We start from the raw sequence: 17918 nt of genomic DNA on the forward strand, positions 1-17918 counted from the left end.
TGGCGTGCTGAGATTCATGGGGTCGCAAAGAGTCGGACACGACTGAGCAACTGAACTGAACTGAACTGAATATTCCATTGTGTATATATACCACAACTTCCTTATTCATTTGTCAGCCGATGGACATCTCGGTTGCTTCCATGTCCTAGCTATTGTAAATAGTGCTTCAATGAACATTGGGGTACACGTGTCTCTTTCAATTCTGGTTTCCTCAGTGTGTATGCCCAGCAGTGGGATTGCTGGGTTGTATGGCAGTTCTAGTCCCAGTTTTTTTAAGGAATCACCATACTATTCTCCATAGTGGCTGAACTAGTTTGCATTCCCATCAATCCCCATATCTTTCTTAAAAATCACAATATCACAGTCGTGGTGTATCATCCTTTTCTTGTTTTGTTTCTGGCCACGCCTCACAGTGTGCGAGATCTTAGTTCCCTGAGCAGAGTCTTAACTACCGGACCACCAGGGAAGTCCCTATAATTCTTTTTATTCGTTGGTGGATTTGACTTGCTAATGTATTATTGAGACTATTTGCATGTGTGTTCATGAGAGATATTAGTCTGCTGTTTTCTTTTCTGATAATAAGAGTATTAGGGGAATTCTGGCCTCGTTGAATGAATTGAGAAGTATTCCCTCTGTTTCTATCCTCTGAAATAGATTGTGGAGAATTTACATAACTTATTTTTTAAATGCTTGATTGAAGTCACCAGTGAACACATCTGGGCATGGTGCTATTTTAGAAGGTTATTTACTATTGATTCAGTTTCTTTAATATAAGCTTAATCAGATCATCTATTTCTTCTTGTCTGGGTTCTCATCCAGGTTATCAAATTGGTAGGCATAAAGTTATTCATAATACTCTTTTTATTATCCCTTTACTGTCCATAGAGTCTGTAGTGATATCTCCTCTTTCATTTCTGATATTAGTAATTTACATCCTTTCTCTTTCTTCCGCTCCTTCCATGTGGAGGCTGGAGCTGATTGAATTTGGACATTTCCCTTACCCCCAGGTCACTTAGGCTCTGATAATATCCCATCAAGTTGTGCTCTGCTACTGCTGCTGCTAAGTCGCCTCAGTAGTGTCCAACTCTGTGCGACCCCATAGACGGCAGCCCACCAGGCCCCCTCGTCCCTGGGATTCTCCAGGCAAGAACACTGGAGTGGGTTGCCATTTCCTTCTCCAATGCATGAAAGTGAAAAGTGAAAGTGAAGTCGCTCAGTCATATCCAATTCCTAGCAACCCCATGGACTGCAGCCTACCAGGCTCCTCTGTCCATGGGATTTTCCAGGCAAGAGTCCTGGAGTGGGGTGCCATTGCCTTCTCTGGTTAACTATTAATAGTTTCTCCTGAGGGCAAGGCTGGTTAAACAGAATACTCTGGTGTATTTCAAAATGGTTCGTTTACCCTCTCCCCCCTGAAACCGTGAGAGGACTTTTCTCTGATACTTGTGGTAAGAACTTGGTCAAACTTCTGGAGGAAAAACTCACAAAAGAGTCAGGCTCCTGTGACTGGGTCCCCCTGGAGCTTTAATCTCTCAGACGTGTCCACACTGAACCTCCGGCAGTTCATCCATTACAGCTCAGGTTTTCCTATCCCGGCACGGTTCTGCTTGTGAGCCTCTGCACCAGTAAGCTCGACTCCCTGTATTCACCAGTTCCATCAATCTTTTTTAAAAATTATTTATTTATTTATGGCTGCACTGTGTCTGCTGTTGCACGTGGGCTTTGTCTGGTTCCAGTGGATGGCTCTTGTTCCAGAGTGCAGGCTCTGGGCTCCCGGGCTTCAGTAGTTGCCAGTCGTGGCCCAAGTGGCCACAGCCTCAGTAGTAGTGGCCCACGGGCTTAGCTGCTCCACAGCATGTGGGATCTTCCCAGACCAGGGATCAAATCTGTGTCCTCTGCATTGGCAGGCCGATTTTAAACCACTGGACCACCAGGGAAGCCCATGTTTCACCAGTCTAGGGGACAATGGGTTCCTCTGTCATCACCTCTCTTATGGATACAAGAGGAGTGGAAGATTTTTCAGTCTGTTCAGCTTTTTACTTGTTGTTATGACAGAGTGGAGGCTTCCAAGCTCCTTAAATGCAGAATCAAAAGTCAACCTAAGAATCTTAAGTAAAACAGAATCTAAGTCAGTCTGGAGAAGGAAGAAGGAAAGAAGGCTTCTTGGAGGAGGTGACCTCTAAAATGAAATCTGGTAGGAGTTAGGAGGAACTACAGAGCCTCTTGATGAGGATGAAAGAGGAGAGTGAAAAAGCTGGCAAAACTCAACATTCACAAAACTAAGATAATGGCATCTGGTCCCATCACTTTATGGCAAACAGAAGGAAAAAAGTGGAAGCAGTGACATATTTTATTTTCCTGGGCTCCAAAATCACTGCAGACAGTGACTGCAGTCATGAAATTAGAAGACATTTGTTCCTTGGAAGGAAAGCTATGACAAACTTCGACAGCATATTAAAAAGCAAAGACATCACTTTGCAGATAAAGGCTATTATTTTTCCAGTAATCAGGTACAGATGTAGGAGTTGGACCATAAAAAAGGCTGAGGGCCGAAGAATTGATGCTTTTGAACCATGGTGTTGGAGAAGACTCTTGAGGGTCCCTTGGACTGCAAGATCAAACCAGTCCATTCTGAAGGAAATCAACCCTGAATATTCATTGGAAGGACTGATGCTGAAGCTGAAGTGCCAATACTTTGGCCACCTGTTGTGAAGAGCTGACTCATTCGAGAAAACCCTGATGCTGGGAAAGATTGAAGACAAAAGAAGAAGAGGGCAGCAGAGGATGAGATGGTTAGATAGCATCACCTACTCAAAAAATTTGAGCAAACTCCAGGAGACAGTGAAGGACAGAGGAGCCTGGTATGCTGCAGTCCATGGGGTCACAAAGAGTTGGACATGACTTAGGGACTAAACAACAGCAACAAGGAGTTAGGCAGATGCAGGTGAGGGGATGAGAGCATGGGGTAGGAAGGTATATGAGACTGAGATGATTAGAGCTTAGTGACTGAGAAAAGTGTTGAGAAATCAGACTACAGAGGTGAGCTAGAGTCAGATTTCAGGAGGTTTTACATGGCATTGACCTTGCAGAAATACTGTGAAAATGGACATTAAGATTCACAGCACTAAGATGTCACCAAGGAACTCAGCCACTTTATAGACATTCTTGACTTCATCCTCACAACAGCTCCATCTGCAAAGTGTTTCGATGAAATTCTGAGTGGCTTAGGGCACTTTGCTGCTATTAAGTGCCCATATAAATTGCAACTTACTGGCTCAGTTGTTTGATTTCCTATTTTTCTTTCCATTTGTGTGTCACCTGTAATTAGAGTTCCAAAGTGCTCTGTACACCAAAGTGCTCAGGGTGATTTTTCTGTAAAATAAAGACACATGTTTCCAGCAGTCTGTAAAATGGAATAGACCAAGGAACCTTTTTCATCTCCTATATGAGCACTTGTGTTGAGATTTATGAGACTTACAGCGAGGCCCCTCGCTTCTTTCTTAAAGGAGTGAATTCATCCTTCTCTTAAGCTTTGTGTGAGTGTGTGTGTAGTTGTACCTATCTTTATCGTAGGCTCCTCAGTAACACAAACATTTATTGAGCATCTACTATGTGTGGTCAAAACCCTCAGAAATACCTTCTGCTTCCTCTTAGCTTCATCACCCATGGATTCATTCAGTCATTCATCCAACCAACCAACCAACCAACCAACAATTTTCCAACAAATCCCAGGAACAAAACTGGGAAGAGAACACAGGAAGAACAAGATATAGATGGTTCCTACGGAGCCTACATTCTAATGGAGGAGATGACAAACAAGTAAATAACAAAGAAAACAACTTATTACAGTAAGAGTGGATTCAGTGACCAACAGTTGTGTGTCGATGCCTCAGATGAGGCATGGAGGGATGGTTTTTCTGAGGAAGTCACATATAAGCTGAGCTAAAAGATGGATGGGGCTTCCCTGGTAGCTCAGCTGGTAAAGAATCCGCCTGCAATGCAGGAGACCCTGGTTTGATTCCTGGGTCAGGAAGATCCTCTGGAGAAGGGTAGGCTACCCACTCCAGTATTCCTGGGCTTCCCTGGTGGCTCAGGTGGTGAAGAATCTGCTTGCAATGCGGGAGACCCGAGTTCAATCTCTGGGTTGGGAAGATCCCCTGGAGGAGGGCATGGAAACTCACTCCAGTATTCTTGCTTGGAGAATCCCCACGGACAGAGGAGCCTGGGGGACTACAGTCCATGAGGTCACAAAGAGTCAGACATGACTGAGCCACTAAGCACAGCACAGCAAAGAGTGGATAGGGCTTTAGCTGCACAGAGAAGTGATGTGGAGAGAGTATTTTAGGACAATAGAAGTATGTGCAAAGCACCTCTGTAGAACTCTGTGCTCCCAATGCAGTTCCATCCCTGGTCTGTGAACTGAATCCCACATCCTGCAACTAAGACATGGGACAGCAAAAAAAAAAAAAAAAAAAAAAAAGGCAAGAGGAGGCTGAGGAGAGAGGAAGATCAGGGGAGTGGTGTCCTCGTGGGACAACATCCCTTTGAATGATTAAGTTTGTAACTAGCAGCTGACACTGAATCCTGTCTGTGCAGCCTTTAAAAAAAGGAAACTATTGATGGGAGAATTCTCAAGTACAAGCAAATCTTTTCTTGTTACAGGTAGTTTTTAAGACCAAAGTTGTTCCTACACCCAAGGAATTAATGGGCTTCCCAGGTGGCACAAGTGGTAAAGTACCCACCTGCTAATGCAGGAGACACAGGAGACATGGGTTTGATCCCTGGGTCAGAAAGATGCCCTGGAGGAGGGCATGGCAACCCACTCCAGTATTCTTGGCTGAAGAATCTCCATGGACAGAAGTGCCTGGCGGGCTATGTTCCATAGGGTCGCAAAGAGATGGACATGACTGAAGCAATTTAGCATGCCAAGGAATTAATATTTTTTTAATCTTGAAGGCATAAAACAGCAACAAACGGCAATAATACCTATGGTGATAAATATATCAGAGTCATGTTGATATTTGAAATAGCTGCTTGTAAAATTCCAAAGTTGATGCTAATGTTTCTAAACATGTGAAATCACATCATTTCCTTCTATTAGCTTCAGGTTGGTCTCCTGGTGTTTTTCACTCATTAGTGGTTCCAAATGAGGTGTGATTCCTCAATCTTGCTCACAAGAGCTAAGGCGGTATCTCAGTATTAAGTGGAAGGGTGTGCATGCTCAGTAGCTCAGTAGTTTCCGACTAAGTGGAAGGGAGTTTTGTCCTAATTCATGGATTGCTCAAGAATGAACTACTGTTAGGTTTTGGGGCTACTGAATGCAACTTACAGTTCTAATAAAAAAATTTATTTTTTAGAAGTCAGAAATTGTTGCTAGTAATTAAAAATCAAGATACTGGTTTTTAGAAGCAGAGTTGAGCAGAGTTTTGGTTTTTATCTCTAGATGGGCATCTATGCATTCAGAAAACTAGGATCATGGCATCTGGTCCCATCACTTCATGGGAAATAGATGGGGAAACAGTGGAAACAGTGTCAGACTTTATTTTTAGGGGCTCCAAAATCACTGCAGATGGTGATTGCAACCATGAAATTAAAAGATGCTAACTCCTTGGAAGGAAAGTTATGACCAACCTAGATAGCATATTCAAAAGCAGAGACATTACTTTGCCAACAAAGGTCCATCTAGTCTTGGTTATGATTTTTTCAGTTGTCATGTATGGATGTGAGAGCTGGACTGTGAAGAAAGCTGAGCGCCGAAGAATTGATGCTTTTGAACTGTGGTGTTGGAGAAGACTCTTGAGAGTCCCTTGGACTGCAAGGAGATCCAACCAGTCCATCCTGAAGGAGATCAGTCCTGGGTGTTCATTGGAAGGACTGATGCTAAAGCTGAAACTCCAGTACTTTGGCCACCTCATGCAAAGAGTTGACTCATTGGAAAAGACCCTGATGCTGGGAGGGATTGGGGGCAGGAGGAAAAGGGGACGACAGGGGATGAGATGGCTGGATGGCATCACTGACTCGATGGACATGAGTTTGAGTAAACAACGGGAATTGGTGATGGACAGGGAGGTCTGGTGTGCTGCAATTCATGGGGTCGCAAAGAGTCAGACATGACTGAGCAACTGAACTGATGCTTCATTTGCCACAGTTCACACCTAGTCTACTTGCCTCATTTTCATTTTGTGGAGTCACCTGAAGGCATTTGAGTCTGTGGTCACTGAAGGCCTTCTTCAGTAGGCTGAACCATGACCTCCCAAAATATCCAAGTCCGAGTCCCTGGCACCTGTGAATGTTACCTTAGATGGCAAAAAGGGTTTTGCTGATATGATGGAATTAAGGACCTTGAGGATCTTCCCTGGCAGAACAGTGACTGAGACTCTGTGCTTCCACTATGAGGAGGATGGGTTTGATCCTTGGTTGGGGAACTAAGATCCTACATGCTGTGTAGTGTGGCCAAAATAAAATAGTAAACTAAGGATCTTGAGATGGAGAGAGGAGCCTGGGTTACCCAGGTGGGCCTTATGTAATCACAGGTACCCTTAGAGCAAGAGGGAGGGAGACTTGAACACAGAGACAGAAGGCAGTGTGATGACAGAAGGAAGACTCTGCTGCTGGCTTTGAAGATGGAGGAAAAAGCTACAAGGCAAGGAATGCAAGGAATTTTAGAAGCTGGAAAAGGCAAGAAAACAGTCTCCTCTCAAGCCTTGGAGGAAGCAGGGCCCTGTCAGCACCTTGATTTCAGCCCAGTGCAATGGATTTTGGACTTCTGGGTTCTAGAACAGTAAGAGAACAATAGTGTGTTGTTTTTAAGTCAGTTGGTTTTTTCATGTGTTATTTTGTTACTGCAGCCGTGGGAAACTGATACACCCTCTTACCTTGTACGTGAGAGAATATTAATGATCTCTGCTCCTGTCCCCCACTTTAACTACTTTTTTGAGGCCTACATAATTCTGCAGTGAAGTTCTTGAACCCCAGTAGGCCAGTGTGTGACTGAGGAGGAGGGGTGAGGCAGTAAGTACTTGGGCAAGGGTGTTGGCCATTTTCAGCTGTCTTTCTGGGGCTCCAGCAGAGTTGGGGTTCAGTGGCGAGTGCATAGCACCTCAACAGTGGGCTGAGGGGATGTGCAGGCATGGGGAGCACTGAGACTGACTTCTCAGAGTCTCCTCCTATGATAGATAGCCATATAGATGTGTTAGTCTGGAGCAGTATACCTTCCCCCTTCTTCTATTTTGGGAAACTCTGCTTCCCCACTTGATCTGATCCTGGAAATTCACCCACTATAGTCCCTGCTCCCCAGTCAAGGTCTGGGATGTGACTCAAGCCAGACCATTCAGTTGATCCTCTGGGGTAGGGGTTCTCAGAGTCACTTGGAAGGGTTGTTAAAACACAGATTGCTGGGGTTGCATACCCAGAATTTCTGATTCAGTAGTCTGGCCTGAGAGCTTCCATGCTAATGAGTTCCCAGGTGATGCTGGTCCAGGGGCCACACTCTAAGAACTCCTGCTTTGGGATTTTGAATGCCAGAAGGTTGAAGAGTAGTGGTGAGTGCAACCAAAACAGATGGTTCATGACTTCCTAAATGACATCTCTGAATCTGATCTGGTTCTGGGCATTCCCAGGGTCTAGTTATTCCTCTTTTATCTCTCCAAGTTCAACTACTTTATGCTTAAGGTATCAATTTCTGGTATCTGTTGCTTGCAACCAAAGATCTCTAATGGATTGAACTTGCAAGGAGCACTCTTGATAGGGGAACGGGTGGGGCTCACGGAGCACCAGAGGTACAGAGGATAAGTTAGACATAATCTCTAACTGCCAAGACCATATCAATGTGCATATTAATGATCATTCATAGAATGCCTGCTATGTGCCTTATGGATGCTAGGAATTTTATGGCATCCTACCAGCCTTACAGTCATTCTAAATGGAAGATATCTTTCCATTTATTTTTCATTTGATGATACAGAGGCCCAGGAATTTGCTATTTTATTGGAAATATATACAATCAACATAATATTATTAGTGAATGGTAGGTAATATTGAGAAAAGGACAGTAGTTTCCTTCCTCTTAGCATATTTCTCCTTTTTTCATTTTCCCTGGGTGACTAATGGCCCCATTAGCCTGTCCCCACTGCCCTTTACAATTCTTTTAAAGGGACAAAAATAGATTGATTTTTTTTTTGACCATCAAAATTAGGTATTTAAAATTTTTTCCAGTCTGCTTTTCAAGTATCAGGTGCTCCAAGTATCCTAGAGAGATCAGAAGAGACTTATTTGGCTTTTGACCTACAGGCAGATAACTAAAAACACGTTTGACCTTTGGAATTCATACGGAAAACATCTAGAATGAAGGAAGAGGTTAGCTACATGTTTGGGGGGAAATAGCTCATTTTATCTTTATTACAAAAAATACTTTATTGAGTGCTTCTAATGCCCTCCACCACATCCTCTTGATTTGTTGTTCCCTTTAGTTGAGGCTGACTTCATGCATGGGTGACCTGACAGGTTAACTGCACAGAGTATCTCTTGCTTTCTGCCCCAGGGTATCTTTAGTGCCCTGGCGTGGGACATCCATGGGAATCTGTTTACTTATATTCACCCTGGAAGTGACAGATTATGAAAAACCCGTGGTTTAACCTTTCTCTAAAGGAGGATGAGTCAATGGAGAAATATTCCCTTCCAGTTCTTATTTCTTGGGAGAAGAATCTTTGAGGCTCCTTAGAAGGTCCCAGTGAGACTGAGTGGTCCACAGCAGGACCAAGCCAAGAATGCTCTTTGGATTAGCTGTCCCTCCTTCCCTGCTTCTTGATCTCCCATGCTTATTCCCTAGAATCATTCCTACAAATAACCAGCTGCCTGAAAGCCTGGGGTCTCAAGCTCAGCTTTCTGGGAGAACTCGGGCTAGGAAAACATTTATTGTAGAAAATTAGAAAATACAGATAAAGACAGTAAATCACCCCATAAATCTGTTCTCTCTAGAGATCTCTTCTGGTAAGATTTGGGTGTGTATTTTTTGTAATGCATACACTTGAAGAGATTTTGCCATACATGTCTATGTATCCTGACTTGCTCTATTGTGAATATTTTCATATGTTTTTCTTCTCCAATGTAATTTAATAGCTGCACAGTTTTTCATTTACTCACTTGTCATGTGTAATACTACGTGCCAGACACTGTACTGAGCACTGAAGACATAGCCATGAACAAATAGATCAGGTCTCTGCTCTCATGAAGCTGACAATCCAGTTAGGATCTTTCCTATGTTCTGATTCGGTATAACTTAGTTAACCAATGCCCTTTGCTCAACTACTTAGATTGCTTCTGATTTTCAGTACTATAAACAGTGCTTCAGAGAACATTCTTAAAGGCATTCTTTGGACTCCTCACTCAATTCTCTTCTCTTGGATAAATTCCTAGAAGGGGAATTGCTGGAAGAAAGAGGATGTGAGTAAATGAAGGTGCTGGAATTCCCATCTAGATCTAACTCTGGCACCCAGGCTGTCAATAACTGTGCTGATGATATCACTGAATTCGAAAACATATATACACATACGCATGGTAACCCCAGGTGCAGTCAAATGGTTCCTAGCTGTTTCAGATGTGTGGACTCTATGATTTTGACAATTAGCAGGTCAGGTATGGAGTAAGAGGGCTTCCCTGGTAGCTCAGCTGGTAAAGAATCCGCCTGCAATGCAGGAGACCCTGGTTCAATCCCTAGGTTGCTCAGTTCCCCTGGAGAAGGGACAGGTTACCTACTCCAGTATTCTTGGGCTTCCCTGGTGGCTCAGACGATAAAGAATCTGCCTGCAATGTGGTAGACCTGGGTTCCATCCCTGGGTTGGGAAGATGCCCTGGAGGAGAGCATGGCAACCCACTCCAATATTCTTGCCTGGAGAATCCCCATGGACAGAGGAGCCTGGCTGGCTACAGTCCATGGGGTCGCAAAGAGTCAGACATGACTGAGCCACTAAGCACATGGAGTAAGAAAGAGGATTAGAATCCTGGGTCTGCAAATTACCAGCTGTGTGATTTGTGGCTGTTTGTCAATACGGTGGAGACATTAGTTCTCACTTTAAGGGTTGTTACTAAGTAAATATTTATTGAGCTCCTACTTATCACTGACCTCCAAGCTAAGAATTGACAGTCCAGTAGGGAAGGGAAATGTTAGTAAGCCATTACACAAATAAAAGATTACAAATTGTGTTCTGTGCTATAAGTATGGGATGCTATAAGAATGAATATCAGGGAGATCTGATTTGTGTGGGCAGGGTTTGGGAGATGAGCTGAGACATGAAAAGCTGTGGAGGAGTTAAGTCCAGGTGGGGAGAAAAATTCCTTGTAGTAACAATTGATACAAAGCCATTGGAAGTTGGTATGCGATTGTCTTTTTTCTTTCCAGTCTCACAGCCCTCTCACTTGTAGTTCCTTCTAGAAAGATCTTTTCTGAGATCTGATCATCCCATAGTTGGTTTCTCTTCTCATCTAGCTTTTAGTTCACATGCCATGTCAGACGGTCCATTCTCTGGATCATCCTTCTAAAGGTAATCCTCCCATCCCCGTCCTTCGCCTTATTTTATTACCTTGCTGTAGCTTCTTCACTTTCATGCATTGGAGAAGGAAATGGCAACCCACTCCAGTGTTCTTGCCTGGAGAATCCCAGGGACAGGGGAGCCTGGTGGGCTGCTGTCTATGGGGTCGCACAGAGTCGGACACGACTGAAGCGACTTAGCAGCAGCAGCAGCAGCTTCTTCATAACACCTCCCACGGATCAGACGTTCATATTTATTTGTCGAACGTCTCTTCCTCCCCCCACCCCCTTACTTAAGTCCAAACCCCAAGAGGGAAGGAATTATTTTTGTTGCTGCAGATTTAAATGTTGAATTCTCAGCGCCTGGCATACAATAGTTGCTCAATGCACGTTTGAAAAAACAAAAACAAACGGCTTGCCGCAGTGTGCACTTGGCAAAAGCCACAAACAGGGAAGCTGAGAAGCTGGGGGCGGGGGCACAGACCCCGACCCTGAGCTCCGCCGCAAGCCTCACCAGCCCTGCACAGCCCGACGGGGCGCGCGGGGGCGGGGCCGCCCACCCGGAACCGGAGAGCCGGGAAGCGGCGGTTTCCGGCGGCGACGGACACTTCCCGCGGAGGGACCTTCCCGCGGAGGCACCGTCCCGTGGCGCCCGGTGGGCCGAGGCAGGCGGGGGCGGCGGCGATGGACGACCACAGTCTGGATGAGTTCCGCCGGCGCTGGCAGGAGGAGCTGGCTCAGGCCCAGGCGCTGAGGAAGCGGCGCCGGCCCGAGGCTGCCGAGCGGCGGCCGCGGCGGCCAGAGGTGGTGTCCGGGCGCGGCGAGCAGCAGGCCTCGGGGTACCTGGCGCTGGCCCAGGGTCTTCTGGAGGGCGCGGGGCGGCCCCCGGCGGCGCGGGCGACCCGGGCCGAGAGGCAGGAGGCGGCGAGCCGTTCCCGCTCCCCTCCGGCCCGCGACGCTCCCGGGGGCGGAGAGCAGCTGGTGGACCAGCTCATACGGGACCTGGTGAGTGGCTGTCGCCTCCCGCCGAGGCACGGGCTGCCCCCGCCCCGATACAGACCGCCTGATGAGTTGGAAAGTGACTGTGCCACCGGTGGGGGTGGGGGTGGGGAAATGAATAGAGGTGAGTCTGGCGGTTTACAGTCCACGGGGTCGCCAAGAGTAGGACACGACTTAGCGACTAAACAGCAACCCAACCCTACGTTTGTGGATGCATTGAGTATCTTTGGAAAGTGTAGTTCCGAACGGGGGGCGGTTTTGTCTCCCGTTTTGGTAGTGTCTGGAGACATTTTTGGATGCCACAACTGGGGCGGGGCAGTGTGGGGTGGCTGGTAGCAGCAAGTATCTCGTGGGTAGAGGCCAGGGGTGCTGACAAAGATTCTACAACGTAGGACAGCACCCACAAAAAATTACCTGGTCCAAAATGTAAGCACCAGATCGAGGAAATCCTGGTCTGGAAGGGCTCCTAAACTTGGGGGAGGCAAACCCACCATGCGGATAGGAAGGAATTTTAACTTTTCTCTATATAGTGTTTGGACAATTCAGGTTTTTTTCTGACTGTGCATGTGTTACTTCAATTAAAATACACAAAAAGAATATTTTGATAAGAACTTTCATGCTACCGATAGTGACCATTTTATGGGACATGAATATCTTCCAGAATCTGGAGAAAGCCGGGGACTTTTTTTTTTTTTTTAAATCCTTTTCAGGAGATTGGCACAATCAAGATCACCAGAAACACAATCATGGTTAAGAGTTGGGGTAAGGCAGCGGGTTCAAGGGCTTCATTTAAATTGGGCTCAAAGGCAGTATCTGTGGCTTCCCAGTTGGAAGTAGTTATGTAATTGCCAAGCTGTTTCTAGAAGAAATGGATTACTCAACATAATATACAGTTATATTTAAATAACATTAGTAGCTGTAAGTTTTCACCAAGTTTCTGGTTCTGTGCTCTGCCTATCTCTAAAGTTAGAGATGACGTATTTTTTTTTTTTTTTTTTTGGTCTATGTGTTAAACATTCTCATTTAACGTGTCAGTTCTTACGTGTGTGAAAATTCATACTGGCATCATGCCTGCTTCTGTAAGAAGTGTTTGACCACTAAAGTCTGACAGATGTAAACATTTTTAAAATTTAATGCCTTGGCGAGGTGGCTTATCACCTGATAAGTTGCCCAGGCCAGGGCGGATCTACACAGAAGTTATTCTCACAGACATGTAGGCAAAGGCAAGACCAGTGCATGGGGGGTGAAGAGAAACAGGAATGGGGATTATTAGGACCAGTAATCCTCCCTACTGAATATGGCATTGTCTTTAGGAGTCACAACAATCCTGGGAGGTAGGTATTGTTGGTCTCCTTTTACAAATGAGGAAATGCAGGTTTTCTGTAACTTGCTCAGGATTACCTATCTGACAAGTTCTTTGGATTGAATTTGGGTCCAGATCTGTTGGACTTTAAATTTCACCAGCTAGGAGTTCCTTAAACTTGACTTGTTGCATCAGTTTCCAGAGGAGGGGGCCCAGAAACCTGGTGATTGGAATGATCAGGTGAGTTTGAGATATTGTTCTCAGCTTTACCACCTCTTGGTTTGGGGTCCTGATCCTGATGTTTGCTCGGGGTTTTCCAGACTTAACACTCCTGAGGCGTCCATTCCAAAAACAGGAGCCCTCACTTAAGTATCCTAAAAATGGAAGCAGCCTGCCTTCTGGAGGATCCAGGGGACTTCAGAGTCTCAGTCACTGCACCACCATCAGCAGCATCCAACCGTTGGGGCATCGCTAGTGGTTTTCTTTTGTTTTCTGTACTTAGCAATCATCAGTAACATGGCGATAAATAAAAAAATAAACTAATAAAATCATTGTGTGCTTACTTGTTGTCTCCTTGGTATTATCAGGGTTTAGAAATGTGATTTCCAGTTTTCCCAGTGACCCTTTCCAGTGGCTAGCATTAGACCCATTTGGCAAATGAGGTTTAGGAAAGTAATTGACTTAAGGGACCCACCCGGTATCTTCAGTCAGAAAACCAATGGCAGCTTCTATAAAAAAGATCTGAATTTGTATTTCAGGGGTTGTAAGTCCCAGAGCCCACAGAGGGCAGGCAGGCAGGAATGTGAATGAGTGAAGTAGGCTGTTACTCATTTGATCCTTTTTTCCTAGTTCATCAGGTGTTTATGTTGAGCACAGATTCCAGCCATACTTTTGTAATAATTTGTTTCATAACAACTACCATTCTTTTTGTCACATTAAATAGTAAACATCATAACGGTGTAGAAATTGTCTTCATGATATCACTAAAGAAAAATACTTAACCGTTTTTCTTGATGCACAGCCCTCCTCTTGGTCTTGTTTCCCCATTTTTTTAAAAAACAACCTCTGTATTGAATTGTACAAACCATAAATGTACATCTTAATGTGTTTCCAAGAATGTATATAGCCATGTAAACAGCATCCAGGTTACAGAACAGCATTACCAGCTCTTCAGAACCTTTACTTGTGCCATTCCACCCAAGGGTAACCTCTCACCTGATTTCTAACACCTTAAATTTTATCTGATTTTTAAAATTGTATCAGTAGAATCATATAGCATGCACTTTTGTGTCTGGGTTCTTGTGCATAGCATTATGCATGAGATTTATCCCTAGGAATATGCCACATCGTACTAATTCTACTGTTGATGGGCATTACTGATAACTAGTTTGTTAATCACCAGCTTCGAGCTGTCTGGAAAAGTGCTGCTAGGAACATCTTGTAGATCTTCTGGAACATATGAACAGGTTTGTTGGGTATCTGCTTAGGAGTAGAATGGCTGGGTTACAGTAGGCATACGTTCACCCTTAGTAGATATTGACCGTTTTCCAAAGTAATTGTACTAACTTTTTCACTTTTCATAGTAACTGGAATATGTGGAATATGGTGTTTCACTTTTTTCTTTGCCATAAATATACTCCCACCCAACTGAGATGACATGCGGCAATGAACTTGACCCTAATATGGATGAGATGATAGTGACAAATTGGGGAATGTATGCTATGGCTGTGGAGAAGGAAATGGCAAACCACTCCAGTGTTCTTGGCTGGAGGATCCCAGGGACGGGGGAGCCTCGTGGGCTGCCGTCTGTGGGGTCGCACAGAGTCAGACATGACTGAAGCGACTTAGCAGCAGCAGCATGCTATGGCTGGGCTAAACGTGGGAGTCTTGACCCAGATTAGCTGGTTGTTGCCATGTAAGAATGTGGTCCTGGTGTTATAGAGTCTTTAGGTTTTTTCCTCCCCCCCAAATTGTGATTTGTGTTTTTATGTGGATTCTTACCAGTTTCTTTTTCATTTTTAAAATAATTTTATTTGTTTACTCTGACTCTGCTGGGTCTTTGCTGTTGTGCGTGAGCTCCCTCTGATTGCAGTGAGTGGAGGCCACTCTTCGTTGTGGTGTGTGGGCCTCCTTGTGGTATCCTCTTGTTGCGGAGCACAGTCTCTAGGTGCACAAGCTTGAGTAGTTGCTGCACACAGGCTCAGCACTTATGGTGCACAGGCTTAGTTGCCCCACAGCATGTGGGGTCTTCCTAATCGAACCTGTGTCCCCTGCAGCCGCAGGTGGATTCTTAACCACTTGGACCACCAGGGAAGTCCAACTCTTATCAAAGATTTTTTGCTACAAAATTTTTTCCCCAAAATTTTGGCTTAAGACAAAGAATTTATTTAGCTCAGTGTCTTTCAGGGTGGCAGTTTGGGCTGGGCATGGGTGGGCTCGTGTACATGTCTGAGGTTAGCTCCTGTCACGGAAACAGCTCTGGCCGTGTGTGTATATGTGTGTCTCATCATCTAGCAGGTTAGCCCTGGGTGGACCTTATCAGAGTTATGAGAGTGGCAGGAGGGCAAGTCCGAACCCACAAGTGCTTGTGAAGTCTGTGTGTTTATTGTCTCATTGACCAGAGCAATTCATATGTCCATACCCAGAATTGGAGCTACGCAAATGCTTGAGTACAGAGAATCATGTTGAAGTTGGGACTAGTTAATACAACCATCTGCCACAAGAGCTCTTCCCTCCTCTAGTTCTCCGTAACACTTCTCTGTGGGCTAGATCTGCCTTGGGCCATGAGTTTGGGATCTGTGGGTGACTCCTGAAAGGAAGATTGAGTTCTATTTGGTATGCCCCGCCGCCCCCACCCCCAAAAAAAAACAAAACTCATGACAGTCTCATCCATTTGACCTGAAAAGGAAATAAAAAGTACCACCTCCTTACTCTTCCGCCTTCTCACTACTGCACTTGACTAGTCTTAAATTTAAAAAAAAAAAAAAAAAAGTACCACCTCCAAACACCCGCTCTCCCCTCCTCTCCCCATCTTTGGTACTCTGTTACACTGTCGGGTCTTCTATTTTTGGTGCAGTCTCTTTCACTTCAGTCTTCAGTATCAACACTGAAGCAAGAACAACTAGTAAGTTATCAGGAGTGAAATTGCCTCTTGATGGGGTAGTGTTGTAGTGTTACACAGTCGGGTACAGGCCAGACCTTTGATGGACAAGCCCAGCTGAAATGAAGACTTGGAAATGATTGCTCTTGAGCCTTCTCTTACGAAGCTTTTGATACAGTGCTTAGAGGCCATCTGTTCTAGGTGGTGAGTTAGGGACACCTAAATTGTCTTCTTGGTATACGGTTGAATTAGTGAAAGAAATGATATGGCCCTGGATAGAAGTTTGGAGGCATTGCCTTTTTTGTCCTTTTCCTCCTTTTCAATAAACTCAGGGTTCCCATAGGTAGTAGAGCTGCATGAGTATAATCACAAGCATATTGCTGCGTTCTTCACTGTGGTGGTCATGAAATCCAGTTGCTCAGTCTCATTTCTCTTTAGGTGGTGTATCAGGACTCTGGGCAGCAAGCAATCAGCACCCAACTTAAATTGGTTTAAAAAACCAAACTGGAATCTGTTGATTCACATAATTGAGAATTTCAGGTGGTGGTTCTTGTTCTGGGTGCTTTTATAATGTAACTAGAAATATTTCCATCTCTCTGTTTTATCCTCCCCACCCCAGTTTTACTGAGCTATAATTGACATCAGTTTAGTCTGTCAGTCGTGTCCGACTCTTTGCAACCCCATGGACTGCAGCACGCCAGGCTTCCCTGTCTGTCACCAACTCTGGAGCTTGCTCAAATTCATGTCCGTTGGGTTGGTGATGCCATCCAGCCATCTCATCCTCTGTCGTCCCCTTGTCCTGCGCCCAGTCCCTCCCAGCATCAGGGTCTTTTCCAATAAGTCAACTCTTTGCATTAGGTGGCCAAAGTATTGGAGTTTCAGCTTCAGCATCAGTCCTTCCAATGAACATTCAGGACTGATTTCCTTTAGGATTGACTGGTTTGATCTCCTGACAGTCCAAGGGACTCTCAAGAGTCTTCTCCGACACCACAGTTCAAAAGCATCAATTCTTCGGTGCTCATCTTTCTTTATAGCCTAACTCTCATATCCATACATGACCACTGGAAAAACCATAGCTTTAACTAGATGGACATTTGTTGTCGAAGTAATGCCTCTGCTTTTTAATATGCTGTCTAGGTTGGTCATAGCTTTTCTTCCAGGGAGGAAGCATCTTTTAATTTCATGGCTTCAGTCACCATCTGCAGTGATTTTGGAGCCTCCCAAAATAAAGTCTTTCACTGTTTCCATTGTTTCCCCATCTGTTTGCCATGAAGTGATGGGAGCGGATGCCATGAGCTTCGTTTTTTGAATGTTGAGTTTTAAGCCAACTTTTTCAGTGTCCTCTTTCACTTGAATCAAGAGGCTCTTTAGTTCTTCTTTGCTTTCTTCCATAAGAGTGGTGTCATCTGTATATCTGAGGTTATTGATGTTTCTCCTGGCAGTCTTGATTCCAGTTTGAGCTTTGTCCAGTCTGGCATTTCAAATGATGTACTCTGCATATAAGTTAAATAAGCAGGGTGACAATATACAGCCTTGACGTACTCCTTTCCCGATTTGAAACTAGTCTGTTGTTCCATGTCTAGTTCTAACTGTTGCTTCTTGACCTGCATGCAGATTTCTCAGGAGGCATGTCAGGTGGTCTGGTATTCCCATCTCTTTCAGGATTTTCCACAGTTGGTTGTGATTCACACAGTCAAAGGCTTTGGCATAGTCAATAAAGCAGAAATAAGTGTTTTTCTGGAACTCTCTTGCTTTTTCAGTGATCCAGCAGATGTTGGCAATTTGATCTCTGGTTCCTCTGCCTTTGCTAAATCCAGCTTGAGCATCTGGAAGTTCACGGTTCACGTGTTGTTGAAGCCTGGCTTGGAGAATTTTGAGCATTACTTTGCTAGTGTGTGAGATGAGTGCAATTGTGTGGTAGTTTGAGCATTCTTTGGCATTGCCTTTCTTTGGGATTGGAATGAAAACTGACCTTTTCCAGTCCTGTGGCC

General features: G+C 44.8%; 1 protein-coding gene across 1 annotated transcript in view; it reads left to right on the forward strand.

Annotated features, from left to right (window-relative positions):
• The first annotated feature begins 11113 nt into the window (after positions 1-11113).
• Positions 11114-17918, forward strand: part of FBXW8 (F-box and WD repeat domain containing 8) — a 113526-nt gene continuing 106721 nt past the window's right edge. The window contains exon 1 of the mRNA XM_070386097.1: positions 11114-11530. Within this exon, the coding sequence (XP_070242198.1) occupies positions 11210-11530 (321 nt within the window). The 5' untranslated portion in view covers positions 11114-11209. The remainder of the gene's footprint in view (positions 11531-17918) is intronic.

Source organism: Bos mutus, chromosome 17 (genome assembly GCF_027580195.1).
Source record: "Bos mutus isolate GX-2022 chromosome 17, NWIPB_WYAK_1.1, whole genome shotgun sequence".
NCBI lineage: Eukaryota > Metazoa > Chordata > Mammalia > Artiodactyla > Bovidae > Bos > Bos mutus.